Source organism: Myotis myotis, unplaced genomic scaffold, assembly GCF_014108235.1.
Source record: "Myotis myotis isolate mMyoMyo1 unplaced genomic scaffold, mMyoMyo1.p scaffold_m19_p_10, whole genome shotgun sequence".
Classification (NCBI taxonomy): Eukaryota; Metazoa; Chordata; class Mammalia; order Chiroptera; family Vespertilionidae; genus Myotis; species Myotis myotis.
Genome location: NW_023416314.1, coordinates 9,035,648 through 9,059,365, shown reverse-complemented (window position 1 = coordinate 9,059,365; position 23,718 = coordinate 9,035,648). Strand labels below are relative to the sequence as shown.

Below are 23,718 nucleotides of genomic sequence, written 5' to 3'. Positions count from 1 at the left end.
AGGTGTGGATGGAGTCGGTGAAGAAGGAATGACACGGAGACAGTGTTCAGTTGATCAGCAGCCTAGCCAGGATCTCCAGCCAGGATCTCCAGCCAAGTTCTGGTCTGGATCTCCAGCGAAGTTCTGCTGCTTATTGTCTTGTTACATCCGTATTTATACCAGTTGATTTTAATCCTGTCAATTTCTATTACAAAGGTTAGGGCGTTTCTTATCTCCATTCCAGGGAGTAAAGATTATGTAGCTTAAGCATGATTGTTTGTAGTGATTAACTACCGGCCTGGCACTTAGTTAAGGAGTTTCATCCCCTCCCTGACTTCAGGGAAAAATTCCTACCTGGGGAAACAACCTTTCTAGGAGAGGCATCCCCTCCCTGACTTCAGGGAAAAATTCGTACCTGGGGAAACAACCTTTCTCGGAGAGGTGACCTTGGTTAAAACACACAGCGCTAAGGGGAGCAAACATATTAAGAACAGTATGCTATATACGCCAGGTCCCTTGAAATATATGCTGTGCAGATGTTTCTTTCCTGCAGTGACTGTGTCAAGCAGCAAGGATGGACCGGCTTCCGGCAAGTAGTGACATAACACTTCCTGAAAATATTTGTTTTACATTCTCTACTTTTATCAGTCTTTTTGGAGACTTGTGAATATTTTTGTTCCTATTAGAGAACCAGCTTTTTATTTTATTAATTTTCTTTCTTGTTTGCTTTCTATTTCATTGGTTATTGCTCTTATCCTAATCATATTTTCCTTGCACTTACTTTGCATTTAGTTTGCACCTTTTTCTATTTTCTTAAGGTGGAAGATTACATAATTAAATGAGATCTTACCTGTTTTCCAATATATCATTTAATGCTATAAGTTTCCCTTTTGGCACCGTTTTGAATATGTTCTAAAATTTTTGATATGTTTTATTTTTAATTTATTTTATTTTAATTCTTAGTGAATTGATCTCTTTATTATTATATAATAGGGAGGTTATTGTTGTTGTTGCTTTATTGTGAATCTTGTAATTTTTGGTCAAATACCTGACATCATGAGTAAAATACTAGAAACTGTGGCAAATCATGTTAATACCTGCAAATATGATGATATCATGCAGTCAGTAACAGTATTGAGTCCATGTTTTTAGGGTTTGAAGTGAGTTTGGGTTGCGGTTGCTATGGTTACCTTTAGTGCAATGTAATTTTAAATTCCTCCAATGGCTTTCTTGTACTGGGATTTGAGTGCTGAAGGATTTCTCACTATATTGGTGCTCCATCTTTTGATTTTAGTCGAACCTGCATACCTGTACCATATAGGATTCTCTCGCTGTGCTCTCACCCTCCAAGAGCAATAGATTCTACCTACTGCTTAGCACGGGCTTTCCAGGTAGGTAGTGAAGAGATGGGAGAATGCGCTCTTGTTGTTATTGAAGCTCAGTCTTACATAAGCACTGTGTGTCTGGGTCTTGGAGGTGGGCATTTGGCAGCATTCCTGGCACTCTTCTCCAAGGCAGACAAATGCTGTCTTGTATCTGCAATGGACCTTGTCTGAGAGCTTTCTGTTCCTATACCAATAAAATGCCTCTAATTAGATTTTTCAGGGTTTGAGAGTATTCTTTCTCCTACCTTTTCCCAGCAAAAAGAGCTATTTAACTCTTCCTTGTAGGTGACATAATTTCCTACCTTCCCACAAAAGCTTAAACATTTGCCCTAGCTGGTTTTGCTCAGTGGATAGAGCATCAGCTTGGAGACTGAAGCGTCCGGGTTCAATTCCAGTCAAGGGCACATGCCTGGGTTGTGGGCTCCATCCCCAGTAGGGAGCATGCAGGAGGCAGCCAATCAATGATTCTCTCTCATCACTGATATTTCTATCTCTCTCTTCCTCTCCCTTCCTCTCTGAAATCAATAAAAATTATTTTTTAAAAAGCTTCAACATTTTGTTCCATATGAGAGAATAGACTGGACTATCCATGACTTTCTTGCAACACATGCTGACCACTTCTGTATCAATCAGAGTTCAATAGGAGAAGTAAATCACTAGAATATACCTAAAGATTTATTACTGGAACTTGGCCTTAATCAACTGTGAGAGCTAGTTAAGCAGCCATTATGTGTAGCATACTGTCCTGTGTAATCTTTTCACCTAATACTGGAACTTTACATCCATTGGAAAGGCAATTGGGAGGAGAAGATGCATGGAAAGTGGGAAGATGAAGAACGTGCTGGGAACTTCAAGGACAGGCTAGACGTCTTATAAGGATACACTGAACCACTGTCAGGTTTTGTTGCTTCTGAACTGGGGATCCCGGGAAGGGTAAGGAAGCATCAAGCTGTAAAGGTGGATCAGCCTCCCAGCAACAAAGCGTGCAAATGACAAATGGCTGCTGATACCCTTCCACCCTCCAAATTCCCCCATCACGCCTCGTGTAGCCACTCTAACTGCTCACACACGCTAACAGTAGTTTGGGAAATATAATAATTCTTGAAAACGCCCTCACACCTTTCTCAACTTCTGTACCCCAAGGTAAGATCTTTCTGGTCTCTCCCCACCCCACACTAAGTTTTTATATGTACCCACTCATTTTCCAGGGTCATGGAGAAGAGCACAGGGAGGAGCGTGAATGTTACTCGTGTCTGAGGACCCCACAAATTCAGTTCAGACTGAGTGAACAAAAATGTCCATTCAGGTGTATGATTAAACCTACCTACATTCAAATAAGAAAGAATCTTGACATCTATAAGACAGTGCAGGGAAGACTTTGATTCACAACAGTATTTATGAGAAAAAGCATGGATGGCATTTGAAGCTGACTGCAAGCATAATATGAGAGGACAGGCTGATGTGATTGTGAAAGTAAACAATGCATGCTTTCGTTGCATTAACAGAAGGATATTTTCAGCAGCAGATATTGGCAGCTGGGAATGAGTTAAGAAGCAGGCAGACAAGAGGTCTAAAGCAATACCTTAGAAAGAATAATTGGGATAACAGGATATTATACTTGGATAAGAGGAGGCTTGGGGGAGTCTCAAATACTTGAGGACTGTTGTATGGAAGATGTAGCATACTGTCCTGTGTAATCCTATAGTAGAGAAATATGATCAAAGTATAGAATTTACGGTGAAGCAAATTTTGATTTATTATAAGAAAGAACTAAAAATGATAGATCTTTGGTCACTTCCATGGGAATCCTTGGAATATGGGACTGGAAAAGACGGGCAAAACAGGGCCAGTGGCTCTAAAATCTGCCTGCAAGAGAGCATCAACCAGGAAGTTTTTTTTAATTTCTTTACTGATTAAGTTATTACATATGTGTCCTTATCCCCACTATCAGGACCCTTTATCCCAGGGTTTTAATAGATGTAGGATTGGGGATAGGCATCACCTTTTAAAAAAAAATCTCCTCAACTGAATCTAATGTATTACTGCCAAGGCCAAGAATCAGTGGATTCAATGGTCTCTAGGGTCCAATAAAACTCTTTAATTCTGGAATATTTAATTAGACTGCATTTCTATTTTAAACATGGAAAGATATCATAGAATTGCATTCTGTTTACCATAGTCATTTTCTGAGGTTGCCAAGAATAAGGATAAATCAATAAAACTGCCTTTCTCTGGCCCATTTCTACAGTTGTTCTCTTTAAGAATTACTTAAATGAGTAACAGTTGCTGCCCCAATTCATCTAATTCTCTAGTTCTTACTGGCTGATTCAATTTTGACTTTTCTTGATCTCAGTGCTTTTTAGCCATGTGCATTCTGGTTTTACAAATTCCTTTAGAGAATACTGTTTCTCATGTGGAGTGTATCTGTAGTATCATCGCTATATGTGGCTGAATCCTTAACCACTAAGCATTCCCAAACTTTTATTTCTGTCAGTCATAAATCCTTTTACTTGAACAGAGATATGCCTCTATAATATACCTCTAGTGATAAATATACTTTTTCCTCTTACTTTTGTTCTCTCACTAGAAAGATGCATGGCAGTCTCCTTTTTTTCTTTAATCAAATATCACTCCATCAGAGATGTCATCCTTGAGTAACCTAACTACCTTACACTTGTGTATTTCCTTTCATAGCACTGATCACTTCATGCTGTCATTTTAATTGGTTTTGCCTGTTTCTTTTCATCTTCTTCTAACTAATATGTAAACTTGGTTGCTTTTGATGACTGGTTTTATCGCCAGTGTCCATATCATTGATTCACACATAACAGGTACTTGGTAAATATTTGTTGAATAAATAAGTGAAAGAATGGATAATAGGGACATTTCATGACCAGGATTGTAATTTGCTAGTCAATTGAAGACTGGTGTCAGAGCTAAATCTGGATTATCCAGGAGTCCTGCTTTTCTCTGTGTGGAGACCACTGGTTGCAGAGATGAGAATCAACACAAGGAGAGGGAAAGAGATTTGAGAGCTAGCCCAGTGGAGCCTTAGGTTTTTATTTTTTTAGTTATGGTGGTAAAAATGCGTCCTAGTTAATTTAGCCAATAATAGAATACACAAAGGAGCCATCCTACACAAGTATGGAGAAATGCAAAACTACAAGTAATAAGAGATGCAATTTCCAGGGCACACACAACAAACACTCATGCTGCACATTGTTATGCTTTCAAGGTAGCATATTATCTTGGCTTTTACAAAGTATTTCCCTTAAACATAGTAATTCAATTATCAGTTCCATTTAATTACTGGGTAATATACTTAACTGATATACTCTAATTTCAGTCCTGTTAAATGGAACAGATCTCTGGTGTAAAATAATTTTACAATCGACATAAAAATAGTGAGCACATTAGTGTAATTTTATATTCTGCATAGATCTTAACAGTTTAGATCAACCTATAATTAAATCTTGCATTACAAATATGAATGTTTTGTGCACATAAGTGGTTTGAGTTTCAAACAGCTGCCTTTACAAATATATTGTAAAAATATATTTATCAAGTAAACTGATTTCAAATTTCTCTGGAGGATACATTTTAAAAAATGTTTGAGCTAGCCAAAGTCTCCCTATCTTTATGAAATTTTCAACACTGCTGCTGTACATGTAAGGCATTTAACAATGCCAGTTAACCTCTTAGTTTCTAGGCTCTCTCCTAATCCTTTCCTTACCTCTACATTAATAGCACAAAAATTTACTTTGGTCAAATTCCTTGTTGTTCTCTACGTGGCAAAGTCCTTCATCAAGTCCAAAATGAGTCAATATAAATCTGAATTACTTGTTTTCACTCAATATCAAATCATGTTTAAAATGGAATTATATGACAATGTGTATATACATAAAGGAAATTTATAAGGACAAAAACTTACATAATCAAGTATCTCTGAGTCAAGCATACTTAAAAATGCAATGTAATTTTTTATATAAATAACCAAGGTTGGATAAAGAAGAAAAGAAAGAGGAAGAAGGCAAAGTAGAGGACTTGAAGAGATGAACTCTCATTGTGCATTGGAGCAAAAATGTAGATGGGAAAATAAATTATGATACCAACCCAGTAAAAATTATTAAAGCCCATGACCAATTTTAAATAATGGAATATAAATTTTCTTAAAACTTTAAGTTTATATTATAGCAACTCTTTTTCCAAAAGTATAATAGTAGAGAGAGAGAGAGAGAGAGAGAGAGAGAGAGAGAGAGAGAGAAACACATACATAGATCTACATATATTGATAATCAGGAAGAAATGAATCAGTTGTAGGAATGGAGACTGGACACTGATTTTGCAACTTTAACTTTTCTGAGTCTCAGTCATATCATCTTTAGAATGGTGTTAATAATTTTTGTCCTATATAGGTCTCAAGGTTAGGTGTATGTTCCAATGGAATTGAATAAGGAAGCCCTTCTTGGCTGTAAAGTCACGAGGAGGCCAGTAAACCAGCTCTTTGGTTTTCTATCTCTCCTAATTCACCTCATTCTGAATGATGAGACTGTGCCTTAGCGACATATCAGGCTTTAACCACATTCTAATTAAGGTCCATAGTATACATTAGGGTTCACTCCTGGTATCCTCCTATGAATTACAACAAATGAATAATGACATGTATCCACCATGATAGTATGATACAGGATAGTTTCACTACCCTAAAAATCCTCTTTGTCTATATATTAATTTCTTCCTCTTCCTCCTCTCCCCTACAACCAATTGCTTTTTGCTGTTTCTATAGTTTTGCCTTTCCCAGAATGTCACATGGTTGAAAGCATACCATATGAAGCCCCTTCAGACTGTTTGTTTTTTCACTTAACAATATGCATTTAATTTTTCTTTATGTCCTTTTGTTGCTTGGTAGCTCATTTCTTTTTATAACAGAACTAGAGGCCCAGTGCATGAAATTTGTGCACAGGTAGGATCCCTAGGCCTGGCCAGGAATCAGGGCCAATCAGGCTCCCCGTCTCCCTGCCTCCCTACCTCCCCGCCTCTTCCTTCTCTCTATCCCTCAGCGCCCATTCACCTGTTCACCTCTGCTGCCCCTGGTTGCTCACCATGTTCCACACCCTGTGGTGGTCAGCACACATCATAGCGAGCAATCGAACTCCTGGTCTCCTGGTCAAACTCCTGAGAGGATATTTTGCATATTAGCTATATATATATATATATATATATATATATATATATATATGTAATTTTATTGTATGAATATAACAAGTTTGTTTACCCATTTACCTATTGAAGGACACCTTGGATGTTCATAATTTGGGGCAGTTATGAATAAATAAAGCTGTCATTATAGACATCCACATGTAGGTTTTTTTCATGAACATATGTTTATAACACATTTAGGTATATACCCAGGGACATGATTGCTGGATTGTATGGTAAGAGTAAGTTTAGAACTGCTCTCTCCGGCCCACCCTGTTGATCCCGAGCCCGAGCGACCCACCCGCCCCGCCTAAGCCCTGCGCAGAGCCATTTACCAGATAGCCTCAGGCAAAGGCTAGATTAGCACCTCCCTAGAGGACAGAAGTTTTCCCACTGCAGACACAGCTGATTCTCACAGCCAGCTGGCCTGGAGGTCAAATCCCCCCAGTATTAACTACAACAATCAAGGCTTAACTACAGGAGGACTGCACACAAAGACCACTAGGGGGTGCAACAAGAAAGCATAAAAAATGCAGAGACAAAGAAACAGGACAAAACTGTCAATGGAGGTTATTCAGTTCAGAATCACACTTTTAAGGTCTCTCAAGAACTGTCTAGAAGCCGCTGATAAACTTAATGAGATCCTCAACAAATCTAATGAGACCCTCAATGTTATGATAAAGAACCAACTAGAAATTAAACATACATGGACTGAAATAAAGAATATTATACAGACTCCCAACAGCAGACCAGAGGACCGCAAGATTCAAGGCAAAGATTTGAAATGCGAAGAAGCTAAAAACACCCAACCAGAAAAGCAAAATGAAAAAAGAATCCGAAAATAGGAAGATAGTGTAAGGAGCCTCTGGGACAGCTTCAAGCGTACCAACATCCGAATTATAGGGGTGCCAGAAGATGAGAGAGAGCAAGATATTGAAAACCTATTTGAAGAAATAATGACAGAAAACTTCCCCTACCTGGTGAAAGAAATAGACTTACAAGTCCAGGAAGCACGGAGAACCCCAAACAAAAGGAATCCAAAGAGGACCACACCAAGGCACATCATAATTAAAATGCCAAGAGCAAAAGACAAAGAGAGACTCTTAAGAGCAGCAAGAGAAAGAAACTCAGTTACCTACAAGGGACTACCCATACGACTGTCAGCTGATTTCTCAACAGAAATTTTGCAGGCCAGGAGGGAATGGCAAGAAATATTCAAAGTGATGAATACCAAGAACCTACAACCAAGATTACTTTATCCAGCAAAGCTATCATTCAGAACTGAAGGTCAGATAAAGAGCTTCACAGATAAGGAAAAGCTAAAGGAGTTCATCACCACCAAACCAGGATTATATGAAATGCTGAAAGGTATCCTTTAATAAGAGGAAGAAGAAGAAAAAGGTAAAGATACAAATTATGAACAATAAACATGCATCTATCAACAAGTGAATCTAAGAATCAAGTGAATAAATAATCTGGTGATCATAATAGAATCAGGGACATAGAAAGGGAATGGACTGACTATTCTTGGGGGGGAAAGGGGTGTGGGAGATGCGGGAAGAGACTGGACAAAAATCGTGCACCTATGGATGAGGACAGTGGGTGGGGAGTGAGGGCGGATGGTGGGGCGGGAACTGGGAGGAGGGGAGTTATGGGGGGAAAAAAGAGGAACAAATGTAATAATCTGAACAATAAAGATTTAATTAAGAAAAAAAAAAAGAAGTGATATCTTTAGCAAAGTCTCTCATGAAGTCTTGGAAAAAGTTACTAGATGGACCATCAACTGATAAATGTCCTGAACAAAAGGAAAAAGATACTGCAATTACATCACAGAATAGCCCTGAAGCAAGAGAAGAAAGTCGCTCCAGTGGCAATGCAAGCAGCAGAAAGGATGAGATGAATGTTCGAGATACTTATGTGTCATCATTTCCTCGGGCGCCAAGCACTTCCGACTCTGTACGGTTAAAGTGTAGGGAGATGCTTGCTGCCGCCCTTCGAACAGGAGATGACTACATTGCTCTTGGAGCTGATGAAGAAGAATTAGGATCTCAAATTGAGGAAGCTATATATCAAGAAATAAGGAATACAGACATGAAATACAAAAACAGAGTACAAAGTAGAATATTAAATCTTAAGGATGCAAAGAATCCAAATTTAAGGAAAAATGTGCTGTGTGGCAATATCTCTCCTGACTTATTGGCTAGGATGACGGCAGAGGAAATGGCTAGTGATGAGCTCAAAGAGATGAGGAAAAACTTGACCGCAGAAGCCATCAGAGAGCATCACATGGCCAAGACGGGCGGAACCCAGACTGACTTATTCACATGTGGCAAATGTAAAAAGAAGAATTGTACTTACACACAGCTACAAACTCGTAGTGCTGATGAACCGATGACAACATTTGTTGTCTGCAATGAATGTGGAAATTGATGGAAGTTCTGTTGAGTTGGAAGAATTGGGAAAAAGTCGGGACCACTGAGAAAATGGATTTTGTAACTGGCTTTAAAACTAGGCCAAGGAAGTAGTTTTTCCGCAAATCAGATTTTTAAAGAAAATGCATCCCTATGTCTTTGTTTTTGACATAGTATCATCCTTTCTTAAATGCCTATAGTTTCAGATCAGTAGGGAGACTACATAATAATTATATGGTATCTATTTCAATTTTTTTTTTCATTTTTATAAGTAATTGATATTAAACTTTTATCAATCAAATTTTTGGCAATTTATTTTTTCCTTCTTAAAGGAAAATTACTTTTTTTACAGTCTGAAACAAACACAGTAGAAATGTTATTCTTCTCAGTTAATACATAAATGAAAATTACAATATAAGCCAAACCAATGGACATGGACAACAGGGAGATGAGAGCATGAGTGGGGGGGGGGAGGATGGGGGTTTAATGGGGGGGGGGGTGAGTACAAATTTGTAATACCTTAACTAAAAAGAATTTAAAAAAAAAAAGAAAAAAAAAGAGTAAGTTTAGCTTTTAAGAAACTGTCAAACTGTCTTCAAATTAACTATACCATTCCCTCCTGCAATAAATGAGAATTCCTTTTGTTCTATATTCTTGTCAGCATTTATGTTGTCAGTGTTTTGGATTTAAGCCATTCTAATAGGTATGGAGTGGTATCTCAATTTTTAATTTCCAATTACATAATGACATATAATGTTAACCATTTGTCCATATACTCATTTGCCATCTTTATATCTTCTTTTATGTAGTGTTTGTTAAGGTATTTGACCCATTTTTTAAAAATTGAATTGTTTTCTTATCATTGAATTTAAAAGTTCTTTGTATGTTTTAGATAAAATTACTTTATCAGATATACATTTTAAAAATATTTTCTCTCAGTCTGTGACTCATATTTTTAATCTCTTAATGCATTGAATTTTCATTCAGGGTAAGTACTATTATCTAAAGGAAACATCAAACAGAAACATTCATTGAATATGTCAGGCATTGTGCAAAGGAAATAGTGCTGAATGAGATGCTCTTTGCATTTAAGAATCCCTGTATGCAAGGAGAAAGTTGGGAAAAAGAGGGAAAAAAAGAAAAAAGATTACTCCATAATGTGTGTTATTACAGAGGTGGTAAAGGCATCATATTCACCATGAACATAAAAGGTAATACAGAATTAAGGCTTCTTGGTGGAGGTAAATTCAGTCTGACATTTAAAATATGTTAGATAGTGAGTGAGAAAAAGACTTTGCAGAAAAAGAGGTCATTTTGAGACAAGATATGGACAAGAGAAATAGCATGATTTGTGAGGGTAACCATAAACCTTTTAGTATTTAAATCAGGGGATGACAAGAGATGAGGCTGAAGGGTTAGTTGTAATTAGGTTGTAGAGTAACTAGAATGAACCTGAGAGGTGATACATGAGGACACCTGGTGAAAATTTATCTGAATAAAATTAACATGTGATTAAGAAAGAAGGGCAGAGGAAATAAAGCCTACATAACAAATAAAATCTGCTCATAAAAGATATAAAATATTCATAAAAAGTCAATTGCAATCAAAAGCAAGACCATGGCTGCCTCTGCTGAGGAAAAGAGCCTGATTTAATAACAAGACAGTTTGGGTCCAAAGGCACATGCAGAAGTTCACCAGTAGAGCATGGATGTTGAATTAGGAAAATAATATAAAAAGAAAAAAAAACAAACAAACAAGTAATCATGTATAACTGATAACATGACAAGGAGGCAACAAGTCCAGTGAGAGGATGGATTTTCCTCACTACCTTTAACAAGTCTTGGGGGGCAATTTATATAAAAATATCTCCATTTTTATATGCAGTTCTGTCTTAATTATATGAATAAACAATGACCATGGTAGTAATTCTTATTTATTTATTTATTTATTTATTTTAAATATATTTTATTGACTTTTCACAGAGAGGAAGGGAGAGAGATAGAGAGTCAGAAACATCGATGAGAGAGAAACATCCATCAGCCGCCTCCTGCACATCTCCCACTGGAGACGTGCCCGCAACCCAGGTACATGCCCTTGTCCGGAATCGAACCCGGGACCCCTCAGTCCGCAGGCCGATGCTCTATCCACTGAGCCAAACCGGTTTCGGCAATTCTTCTTTATTTATTACATTATTATATTTTGTAGAATTCCAAGTCAACTCCAGATGCTATCTTCTTAACTTTCCAAAATGACTAATCTGAAGAGGCACATTTGCATTTAAAATATTCAAGGCAAGGCTCACCTTCACCAGGTAGCTCACTTACCTAAACATTATTTATTTAAATGTGCTTAAGGGCATCCGAAATTATAATTTGGTCTCATTAAAAACCTCTATTTAGCTAAGCTCCCATTCAGGATGGAGAAAACTGGAAGAAGTATTGCTTCCATTCTAACAACAAGAAAAACAGATTACACAATCAGAGGTTGTCTTGAATCCATCAGGAACCTGGGGCTCTCCATGGCAATAACATAGAGTGAAAGTTAAAAGAAATATTGGAGTTTCTCGAAAGAGACAGGACATGCGCCCAAGATTACCTGTGGCAGAACATGGAAGGAAAATATACCAGGTGCCATAAAAAGCAGGAAGAATTCAGTTACATGTTTAATACACTCCCAAAGTTGATTGAAGGCTAGCATGAGATTATGACAGAAATGAATTCCTGGCAGCCACAGACAGACACACAAGTATTCCATTCACATTCACAAATTCTTCACCAACCTCCACTGCATGCTTAACAGAAACACTGGAACCAGGCAGAGCCCCTAATGATGTCTACCTACAAAGACAATTCAACAAGTTTTATGAAGTTAAACATACACTTAAAATACAACTGAACAATCTCACTCTGAAGTATTCACCCAAGATAGTTTTATTCACATAATATCCTATATGTGAATCTTTGTATTTTTCTCTGTAAATATATATATATATATATATATATATATATATATATATGTATATGTATTTGTATATATATATAGTAATTTTTCAAATACACTTGATGTACAATATTATATTAGTTACAGGTGTACAACCCCATAATTAGACATTTATATAAGTTATCAAGTGATCATCCCAATAAATCTAGTACCCAACTGACACCATTCATAGTTATTATAGTACTAGAGGCCTGATGCACAAAAAATCATGCAAGTGTAGGCTTTCCTTCCTCCAGCTGCTGACACTGGCTTCCCTCTGACACCAGCTTTCCTCTGGTACCCGGCACGGGGTTCCCTCTTCCAGCCACCTGCAGGTACCTGGGACCCGGGCTGGCTTCCCTCCAGCCCCCCAGCTTTGTCAGGAAGAACATCCAGAATGACTTCCAGAAGATGTATGGTATAATTAGCATATTACCCTTTTATTATTGTTATAAAGTGTTAACTATATTCCCTTATTCCCTGCTGTATTTTACATCCCCATGGCTATTCTGTAACTACCAATTTGTACTGCTTAATCCTGTCAGCATTTTAACCTATTCCCCTATATCCCCTCCCATCTGGCAACTATCAAACTATTCTTTCGTACATTTATTTTGGGTTTTTTTTAGATTCTACACATAAGTAAAATCATCTGGCATTTGTCTTTTTCTGTCTGACTTATTTCACTCAGCACAGTACCTTCTGTGTCCATCCATGTTGTTGCAGATGACGATTTCATTCCTATTCTATTGAATATGTATAGCTCTTCTTTATCCATTCATCTATTATTGAGCAATTAGATTGCTTAGATATTGTGGCTATTGTAAAAAATGCTGCAGTGAACTATGGATGTATGTCTTTTCAATTTAGTGTTTTAGGTTTCTTTGGATAAATACTCAGAAATGGAATTGCTGGGTCCCCTTTGGTCACTAGTTGTATCCTTTGTTTTAAAGTCTACTTTTTTTCTGGTATAACCATTATTATCTCAGCTTTTATTTTTCATTTCCCTTTACATGAAATATTCTCTTTATCCTTTTACTTTCAGTCTGTGTGTATCTTTTGATCTGAAATAAGTATTTTGTAGACAGCATCTGAAAGGATCTTGTTTTGTTGTCCATTCAGTCACCATGTCTTTTGATTGGGGCATTAATCCATTAGCATCTAAAGTAATTGTTGATAAATATGTATTTATTGCCATTTTGTTATTTATATTTTTATTCCCCCTTTTAATTTCTTCTCTTCTTAAAGAAGACAAGTTAACGTTTCTTCTAATACTGGGTTGGTGGTGATGAACTCCTTTAGCTTTTTCTTGTCTGGAAGCTCTTTATCTGTCCTTTGATTCTAAATGATTGCCTTGCTTGATAAAGTAATCTCAGTTGTAGCTCCTTGCTTTTCTATACTTTAAATATTCTGTATCAATTCCTTCTGACCTGCAAAGTTTCTGTTGAGAAATCAGCTGATAGCTTTATGGGAGCTCCCTTGCAGTAGCTAACAGCTTTCCTCTTGCTGCTTCTAAGATTCTCTATTTATCTTTAACCTGTGGCATTTTAATTACGATGTGCCTTGGTGTGGGCCTCTTTGGGTTCATTTTGTTTGGTATTCTGCACTTCCTGGACTTATGTGTCTATTTCCTTCACCTGATTAAGGAAGTTTCCATTATTATTAATTCAAATAGATTTTCAATGTCTTGCTGTCTCCTGGCACTCACATGATGCAAATGTTGGTATGCTTGAATTTGTCCCAGAAACTCCTGAAACTATCCTCTTTTTTATTATTCTTATTTCTTTTTCTGTTCCTGATTGTGTGTTTCTGGTTCCTTACCTTTCAAATAGTTGATGTGATCCTCTGCTTCATCTACTCTATTGTTGATTCTCTGTAATGCAGTCTTCAGTTCAGTAATAGCATTTTTAATTTCTGATGGGTTCTTTTTTTTATGGTTTCTATCTCCATATTTATGTTTCCTATTTCTTTTTTTAATTTCTCACTGAATTTATTGATTTCTCTAATTTCATTGAGCATCCTTATAATCAGTGTTTTCAATTCTAGATCTGAGAGATTACTTGTTTCCATTTTGTTCAGTTATTTTTCTGGAATTTTGTTCTGTTCTTTCATTTGGGACACTTTTTTTGGTCTCCAAATATGCTGCCTCACTGGTTTTATGTATTAGGTAGACCTGATATATTTCTTGGTCTCAGTAGAGTGGACTTAAATATAAGTCTCTTGTGGAGCCCTGTGATACAGCCTCCGCAGTCACCCTAGCTGGGTGGTCCAGGTGCATCACCTCCCACCTCTCCGCCCCCCGTGTGGGCTGTGTACACCCTCTTGTTGTAGTTGACATGTCAATTGGACTGATTTGCCCCCAGACCCATTGGCTTTCAGAATGGCTGCGGCCACTGGGGAGAACCTGCTGCACAGTGACCAACCCCATGGAGCAGGACCCGCTTCAGCAGGGCTCAGATGCCCTCTGAGTGTGTTACTTACTCTGGGAGCTACTTGGGTGGCGCTTCACCCTGCTCTGAAGCTGTCCACCAGGTATGCTGGTCCTCAGGCCTCCTAAGAGGTGCAGGCAAAGGTCTGCTCGCAGGGCCATCCGAAATGAGCTAAAGAGTGGTTGGCAGATCACTCCTACTTGTGCTGGGTTTGGGTTCCAGAGAGAGGCCAAGCTGCAAACCAAGGCCAGTGGATGTGAGTGCCCAGCCTTGGGTCACTTAGCAAGAGGAATGAAGCATGCTGAAGCCAGATGCTGCTTGTTTGAGAGATTCTATGAAAGTGCACAGCATGAGGGAAGAAAAGTCATTTATATGGAAAAGCCTCTGGAAATAGCTTTTGTAGGCCTGTAAGTTGGGTGAGTCAGGGTCTAAGGGAATCACCAGGGAGGTGCAGAGGTTTTTAGTAAGGTTGATGGAGACTCAGACATGGCATCCACCTCTGTGATCTTTAGAGGAGGGCTCAGCAAAGGGACAATGGCTTCTGCCAGCACTCCTGTATAGATAAAAGCTGTCCCTCCTGCAGTCACCATGAAGCCACACAATTCAGTTCCTCTCTGTATGTCCCAATGGCCTTCGAGCTGTTTCCCTAGTGCTGTAGCTCAAAGTGAGAGAGTCTGAGTAAGTCTGTGTGAGGACACTTTAAGGGGAATACCTTTGCCTTGACTAGTGTCCCTCCCTCAGTGGTTAGAGCACAGGCCAGTGCACTGAAGGGTCATAGGTTCAATTTCTGGTCAAGGGCACATTCCTGGGTTGTAGGTTTGATACCCAACTTCCACCAGGGTGCATGCAGGAGGCAATAAACTGGTGTGTGTCTCTTTCATATCAATGTTCCTTTCTCTCTGGGCTGGGGCGGGGGGAGCTGGTGTGGGCCTGGGACCCCTTGCTTCTCAGGGGCAAAGTAACTGAGAAACCCTCCAAATTTTCATTCACTACGTGTGGGTGTAGGACTGCATCCTTGCTCCTCCAACCAGTCTGGACTTGGCTTCTTCTTTATAGCCTTAGTTACAGCACTTCTGTTCGCCTATATTTCAGGTGGTTCTGAATGATGGCTGTTCTGTGCTTTAGTTATAATTTTGAGGTGGAGTGGAAGGATGCGAGTACCACATTTGCTTATGCCACCATCTTGACCAGAGTTAAATATAGTGGTTTTATTCATAACTACCAAAACTAATATGCATGAAATAGTGAATGGATAAACAAACTGTGTTACAGCCATATAATGGAAGACTAGTCAATGACACAAATAAATCTCTAAAACGCTTAACATGAATTAGTATCACATTCACTACAAGTTCCAGAAAGCAGAATGGAAAAGCTCCACACTGAAACAACTTTATTTATATTACACCCTGAAGGTACAGATATAGGGATAGAAAACAGATCGGCACTTTCCTTCGGCTGGGGCTGGTTAGGGTTTAACTTGAAGGAAGCATATACAACTTTTTTGAAGAGATGAAACTAAACTATTCTCTTTTTTATTGCATTGGTAATTATAGGATTGTCTACATTTGTCAAAGTCATGGTACTATGCACTAAAAATGGTGAATTCTACTGTATGTAAGTTATACCGTAATGAAAATACAATATAATAATGAAACCTTGTCCTGTTTTACAAACTGAGCCATTGACCCTGTCTTGACAAGTGAGAAGAGAAGCCACAAAGTGATTTCAGTTTCCAGGATCAGTCAAATGCCCATGTTACATTTGTCATCATATTTCTGGTCTCCTTTCTTTAAAACTAAGCTTTAAGTGACTGAACAGTCTATTTGGAAAGCTGAATTCAAAACAGCAAGTGGAATTTTGCATTTTATGCTTATATGTTTAAATTCGCAGCAACACTCTAACAATACTCTAATAAAATAAAATACTCCAAAACAAAATAGTGACCATTATTTATAACAAAAAAATGAATAAGAATTCTATAGTAGTTTTTAATCAACCTGTTATTTTTAGGACAATAATTGACCTTGAATAAGTGCTATTCCCATGTAATTTGAGAAAATATTTTATTCCAGTAAAATTCAAGCCAAAAATGAGGTGTGTGTGTGTGTGTGTATTTGTGATTAGCTCACATTTTCATAAGCTGCTAACTGGTTAAAATTGCTGTGAAATACAGGGGTAGGAAAAAGTAGGTTTACAGTTTTTCATGTGGAAAAACACAATAATTAATAAATAATAATACAAGAATAAATTCCGTGTTTCACATACTCTAAACTGTAAGCCTACTTATGCTTACCCTTATACAAAAAAAAGGCAGTGTCCTTGACCTTCTCAAAAATAGGTACATATACCATCTATATTTTTTTACTTGGTTATAATTTACATGAAGCAATATAACCAGGACTGTTGCTATGAGGCAGGAAAAAATAAAGATTTCAGTAATGTGTTTTCTTTGTAAACATTGAAGAAAACAGTAAATGTGCATTTTTGTTCCTATTCTGGCACAAGGGAACCCAGTGACCCACCTGAAATCACAGATGTCATATCAGGAGCACTACCCTGTCTAGTGTCTGACTTCTTGGCAGACTGTCCCAGAGCCAGTTGGTGAGACTAGCAGCTCTTGAACTGCCTTGAGGGCTGTCATATGCCTTAGTGGCGGTTGAATTGGTCCTCTCAGTAATCCTGACCTCAAATTCTTTAGTTTGCTTAGATTATCAAGCTAAATGAGTAAGTGAATAAAAATGAAATAAAATTGAAGTAACAATGATTTCAGCAGTCTCATAAAATGAAATTACAACCATTCCCAGATTGGTGTGTCAGAGAGTCAAGTAACTGAAAGTGAGCCATTTGTTTTGCTATTTATGTAATCAGGGCCATTTCTTTGATTGCTCATTTATTGAGCAGGTATTGTATGCCCATCATTGTTGTAAGCACTGAATATGCATCGATGAACAAGCATGGGCCTTGTGCTCAATAATTGAAAGTCTAATAGGCAGGATAAATATATAACAATATTGAGACATTGCTGCCTAGTGAAATTTTATAGATATCTGAACACAAGACCAAGAAACACACCAAAAAAGGTGACTAAATCTTTTTCAAGGCATTGGGGAAAGTTTCACAGAAGTTAGATATAATTGACCTGAGTTTTAAAGAATAAATATGAATTTGCCAGGTGGAGAAAGAGAAAAAGGCACTTCAAGCAGAAGAACAGCACTTACAAAATTAAGTAAATGATGAAATATCAGAAATAACTAAAGAAGAATACATTGAGGAGAGTTGCAGTATATAAGACTGAAGAGTTAGATATAGATTAAATTGATAAATATTGTTTATGCTTATTCTAGACACAGCTCTTTTGTGGCAAGGCATAGAGAATCCTAAATAGACAAACTGAGGGAATAATAAAAAGAAGGCTCTTCAAATATAAGAACAGAATCATTTACCTCAGGTCCAGACAGCAGGTTGATTTCCTTTCTCATCCCATGATTGTTTCCTGTAAGATACAGTGTAGCTGCCATTCTGCGATCCTTTTCAATTTCAAGATTTGAGGCAGCCTTTGGCACAGACATTTGCTTTTCTATTCTTTGGTCATTGTAGAATTTTTATCTTCAACCAATCTCGTAAATATTCATTAAACATTATTGGAATATCTGGATAAATTCTCTGTATATCACAACACTTTTCTTTATATCAGATATCTTTGTCCTTTTGCTTTATAATTTGAAGATTTCTTAGGTCAATTTTTTTATTGCCTTATGAAATGTCCTGCTCTGTTCATTCTATTAAATCTATCTATTAAGGCAATTCCCCTCCTCCTCATCCTTCTTCTTTTAATGAATATTAGTCAGGTTAAGCTATACTGCGCTAACAAATTAAACCTGAAATTTTAGTGGCTTAACACATTACTAATTAAATATTTACTCAATTCATATTGACAGTCAGGGAACTTTCCTCCATTTTGGGGCTATGAAATCAGAAACATGTAGCTTTCACTGTCATAGTGGCAGAGGAAGAGATGCTGAATGAATTCATGTAAGAATCAGGCCTACATAACTTTCACTCCCTTTTCATTGTCGGTAGCCAAGTCATTCGAACTAAATGCCTGGGAGGTTAGAGAATAGATTCAGAAGAAGAAAAAGAAAACAATAATTAATAAAAATATATTTGTTTCTGCCATAATTTTAATATCCAATTCGTCTATAGGTTATACTGGTGGAAATTATGTTTCCATATTACCTCCATTTATATAATTATTTTTTGTATTCACTATTACTGTCTTTGCTTCAGAAATTGGTCCTAAGATTTTAATTGACACTCATCATCTCCTTCTTCTACTGATAATTCTAGATGCTACTCATCCTCAGCCAACAATTCTGCTGAACTAAAGGGCCAGATGTTCATCCCTGGTGGGGTAACTTAAATCTTCATCCTGTTTGCCATGCCCTTTCAGACCATGCTTACAGCAATTCCCCACCTATAGTTATTACCAACATAGAGAATCAAGAGGAACCTTAACACATCCTGATTTCAGACACACTCCTCCCTACTCCAACGACATAGCAACCCTTTCACCTCAGTATAAGCAGTCAATTACTTCTGCTAGAATAGTAACTCCTTTCTTTACCTGATAGAACACTGTCATAGGAGTGGACAGAATAGACCTCTGGGCTTAACGGAACCTTCTTGTGTCCACAGTATAAGAACTCTCCCTTCAAAACTGGAACTCGAGTCAGGCAGAACCTGATGTCTGAAGAAAGATGGTAAAAGTCATCCAAGTGAGACAATGACTTTCAGTGATGGTGAAAGGGATGTACTCCTACTTCTACTCTCAGAGACATCTATCCTACAATTGAGGATACTTCACCATATAGTTAATAGATGTTGGCTTAAACTCCATACCCACAAGGATTCATACCAAAGAGCTCAATTTAGATATAGCTTATTAAGTCATTCTAATGTTTTACCAGAAAACAGTTTCTGAATGATGCAGCACAGTATAGGACCAATGGATTTCATGGTCTTATATTTTTATATCTGTAGTCAATCTTCTCTCATGTATTAAAATGTAATTTCTTCTTGCCCTGGCTGGTTTGGCTGAGTGGATGGAACATCGGCCTGTGGACTGAGGGATACTGGGTTCGATTCCAGTCAGGGGCACATGCCCATGTTGTGGGCTTGATCCTCGGTGGGGGGCATGCAGGAGGCAGATCAATGATTCTCATCATTTTGGTTTCTCTCTCTCTCTCTCTCTCTCTCTCTCTCTCTCTCTCTCTCTCTCTCCTTTCCTATCTGAAATCAATAAAAATATATTTTTTAAAATGTAATTCCTTCTCAACCAATTGGTGTTATTATTTTATTGTCATTATATTTGGTGTTAAAGATAGTTCATGGGCCATATACAGACATGTTTCACTTGTAATTTACCATTTTGAAGTTTGGTATCCTTAAGCAACTCTTTAGTTTTATTTAAGAATAACACCTAAGTAATAGAGTTGTTGCTGAAATTCTACTAAAAAAATGAGGAATGAAAAAGAATACCACTATGTTAGGTTTCTTTTTCTTTAACTTGGAACAGCATAAAGAAGGCACTAAAAAAGATGACAGGCAGGTAAATTTGGTACTCGCATACTCTCACAACCACATCAAAATTTCAACTAAACTACTGAACAATCATCATTCAGAACAGCCTGAAATCTAGATGTGCAGAAGTCCTATAACTAAGAATATAAAGTAAAAGCCACATTGAGGCTAATGGGACATATGAAGACTCAGAACAGGCTGGTCATACAAAATCCTGTGGTGTTTAAAAATTGAGAGGGACATCTCAGTTGCAGAGGTCCCCCTGAGGAGTGAGGTACACCAGCCCCACTGAGGACTGCCCCCCTCCCCACCCACAGCCCAGGGTTCCAGTACCAGAAAGAGAAGTCCCCATAACTGCAGGCTGTGAAGTCCCCATAACAGCGGGGGTTGGGGCTGAATGAGACAGAAGGCTGGTGCAATCCCAGGCACTTCCTTAAAGAATCCATGCACAAACTTACTCATACTCACTCCCTCTGAGTTCCAGTGCTGGGGCAGCGATCAAAAGGCATCAGGGGCATGAAAGAAAGAACTGAATTGTGTGGCTTCAAGACAAGAGCAAAAGAGATAGTTTTCTTTCAGACAGAAGTGCTGGCAGAAGCCACTGTTCCTTTGATGAGCCCTCTTCACACATAGAACCTGCAGGTGGGCACCATATCTGAGTCTCCATCAACCTGTTTACTCCTCTCTGTTGATTCCCTGAGACCTTGCTCTATCCAACTTGTGGGCCCACCCATGTCCTTTCCATTGACTTTTCCATACAAATGGCCTGTCTTGGCTTATGCTGTGGACATTCCTAAAATCTGTTAAACAAGCAGCATCTGACCTCCTCATACTCTACACCTTTGGCTAAATGGCCCCAGGATGGGCACTAGCAACAGTGACCTAGGTTTGCAGTTTGGCAGCTCTCAGGCACTTCCAAGCCCAGCACAAGGAGCAGCCATCTGCAGATTATTTCATAGTTCTTGACAGGTGGCCCCAAGCAGAGCACAAGTGGTGGCTGACCTTGGCCTGCACCTAGCAGGAGGGGCCAGAGCCAGCACCCCTGTGGACAGCTTCCGCACCAACCAACCATACCCACGAACAACAAACTTAAGGGGTGGTCTCTGCAGGAACCTAAGCTTCACCAAAGTGAGTTCTGCTCCACTGGTCATTCCCTGCAAAGCAGATCTTCCACTGTGGTCACAACCAGTCCTTGCAGCCAATTGTTCCGGGTGTAAATAACTTCCATTGACATGCTGACAGTAATAAAGGCTCAACTACAATAGGAGGGTGCACAGAGCTCACATAGGAGGCACATCTGTAGCATCCAGCTCAAGTATCCATGGAGGATGTGCCACTGTGCCCTATTACACAGAAACAAGCACAAGGAGGCAGCCACTATTAGGAGACAAAAAATGTCCCAAATGAAAGAACAAAACAAAACTCCAGAACAAGAACTAAACAAAATGGAGATAAGAAATCCAGGAGATGAAGAGCTCAAAACACTTGATATAAGGACGCTCAATAAAATTAGAGGAACTCAGTGAGAACTTCAACAAAGAGATAGGATATATAATGATACTAGAAAACAGCTTGGCTGCAGGGGCTCAGTTGTTGAGTGTTGATCTATGGACCAGGAGGTCACAATTCAATTCCTGAGCAGGGCACATACCCGGGGCATGCAGGAGGCAGGCAGTCAGTGATTCTGTCATCATTGATATTTCTATCTCTCTCTTCCTCTGTATTCCTCTCTGAAATCAATAAAAATATATTTTTAAAAAGGAAAACATAAAAAAAGAAGCATGAAGGATACATTACAGAAAATCAACAGTATAGTAGATAAAGCAAAGGATCAAATCATCAATCCCATATAATAAAACCCTAATATGCAAATCAACTGAACAGCAGAATGACTGGTTGCTATGATGCACACTGACCACCAAGGGGCAGACCCTCAACGCAGGAGCTGCCCCCAGCCCGCAGGCCCCAGGCCAGCCAAGGCGGGTGCCAGTGGGCCTCCCCCACCCAATTGCTCCACCGGTTGCCCCACAGATTGGTCCTCATCGCTGGCCAGACCTGGGGACCCTACCCATGCCCAAATTTTATGCACCAGGCCTCTAGTTTTTTTTTTTTTTAATATATTTTATTGATTTTTTTTTTTTTACAGAGAGGAAGGTGAGAGGGATAGAGAGTTTGAAACATCGATGAGAGAGAAATATCGATCAGCTGCATCCTGCACACGTCCCCCCCACACACACACTTCGGATGTGCCCACAACCAAGGTACATGCCCTTGACCGGAATCAAACCCAGGACCCTTCAGTCCGCAGGCCGACGCTCTATCCACTGAGCCAAACCAGTTCAGGCAGGCCTCTAGTTTTATTATAAAAGAAACGAGATGACAATCATGTGTGCCTACTACAGATAACCTGTTTAGAATCCTTAGTCTAACATTAAGAACTTATTTCACAAGAATATGATCATCCAACTAGGTCTGTACATTGGTTTTAGTTTTACCTAGTCACATACTTTCCTTACTCAGGAGACCTGTGGGTAATCAGGGAAAGTCTATGACTGAACCTTCAACAGTATCCTATTGCCTAATAAATCAATATATACTTTCTGACTGATTGTTACTAGTAGTATGTTCCTAAAATACTTATCAAACAATGACTCATAATACTCAGCAGAATTCTTTTGGGAAATCTTGTGAAAATCTCATCCCACAATGCCCCTCCACCTCTACCATGCTTCAGCTCTTTACAATACAGTAGCCCCTAGCTTGATCATGGGGGGTGTACATTCCAATAGCCCCAGTGAATGCCTGAAACCTTTACTAGCACTGAATCCTATACATACTATGTTTTGTACTATATACACATACCCATGATAATTTAATTTATCAGTTAGGCATATAAGGGATTAAAAATAACAAATCCTATATAATAAAGAAGTAATATGCAAATTAATCCTCACACCCTCACAAGATGGCTGCCTATGACCAGGCCAGCAGGGGAGTTAGTGAGGGACAACCAAATGACTGAACAGCAGGCTGTGTGGAGCGACCAGGCCAGTATGGGGGGGGGGGGGGGTTGAGGGGCAACCTGGCCAGCAGAGGGGGCAGTGAGGGGAAACTAGGCTGGTGGGGGGGGCAGTTGGGGGCAATGAGGCCAGCAGGGGGCAGGCAGTTGGGGGTGACCAGGCAGCAGGGGGGGCAGTGAGGGACAACTAGGCCAGCAGGGAGGGGCAGTTGGGGGTGACCAGACTGGCAGAGGGGTACAGTTAGGGGTGACCAGGCCAGCAGAGAGGGACAGTTGGAGGTGAGCAGGCTGGCAGGCAGGTGAGCGATTAGGAGCCAGTGGTCCAGGATTGTGAGAGGGATATCTGGTTTACTGGCAGTCGGATATCCTCCAAGGGGTACTGGATTTGAGAGCTTGCAGGCTGGGCTGAAGGGATGCGCCGCCCCCCCCCCCCTGCACAAATTTTATGCACCAGGCCTCTAGTAATAAAATAAAAGAATTATCCTATACAATAAAGAGCTAATATGCTAAATAGACCAAACAGCAGAATGACTGTCTAGACGACCTTCTGGATTAAGCTGGGGCTGTGAGGTCCAAGCCCCTTGCACAAATTTCGTGCATCAGGCCTCTAGTAGCAATATACTATAATAAAACCTATGTAAATGTGATGTTTCTCTCTTTCTCATAATATTTTATTGTACTCACCTTCCCACTTAAAGAAAGCACTTTGCAGCATCTCTTGGAACTATCCAAAC

At 39.0% G+C, this 23,718-nt stretch overlaps 1 protein-coding gene across 1 annotated transcript; it reads left to right on the top strand.

Moving 5' to 3' along the window:
* The first annotated feature begins 8,309 nt into the window (after window positions 1-8,309).
* LOC118662634 (transcription elongation factor A protein 1-like) lies at window positions 8,310-9,027 on the top strand. The gene has a single exon (XM_036321242.1). The coding sequence runs from the start codon at window positions 8,310-8,312 to the stop codon at window positions 8,991-8,993; it is 684 nt and encodes a 227-aa protein (XP_036177135.1). The 3' UTR covers window positions 8,994-9,027.
* Window positions 9,028-23,718: the final 14,691 nt, after the last annotated feature.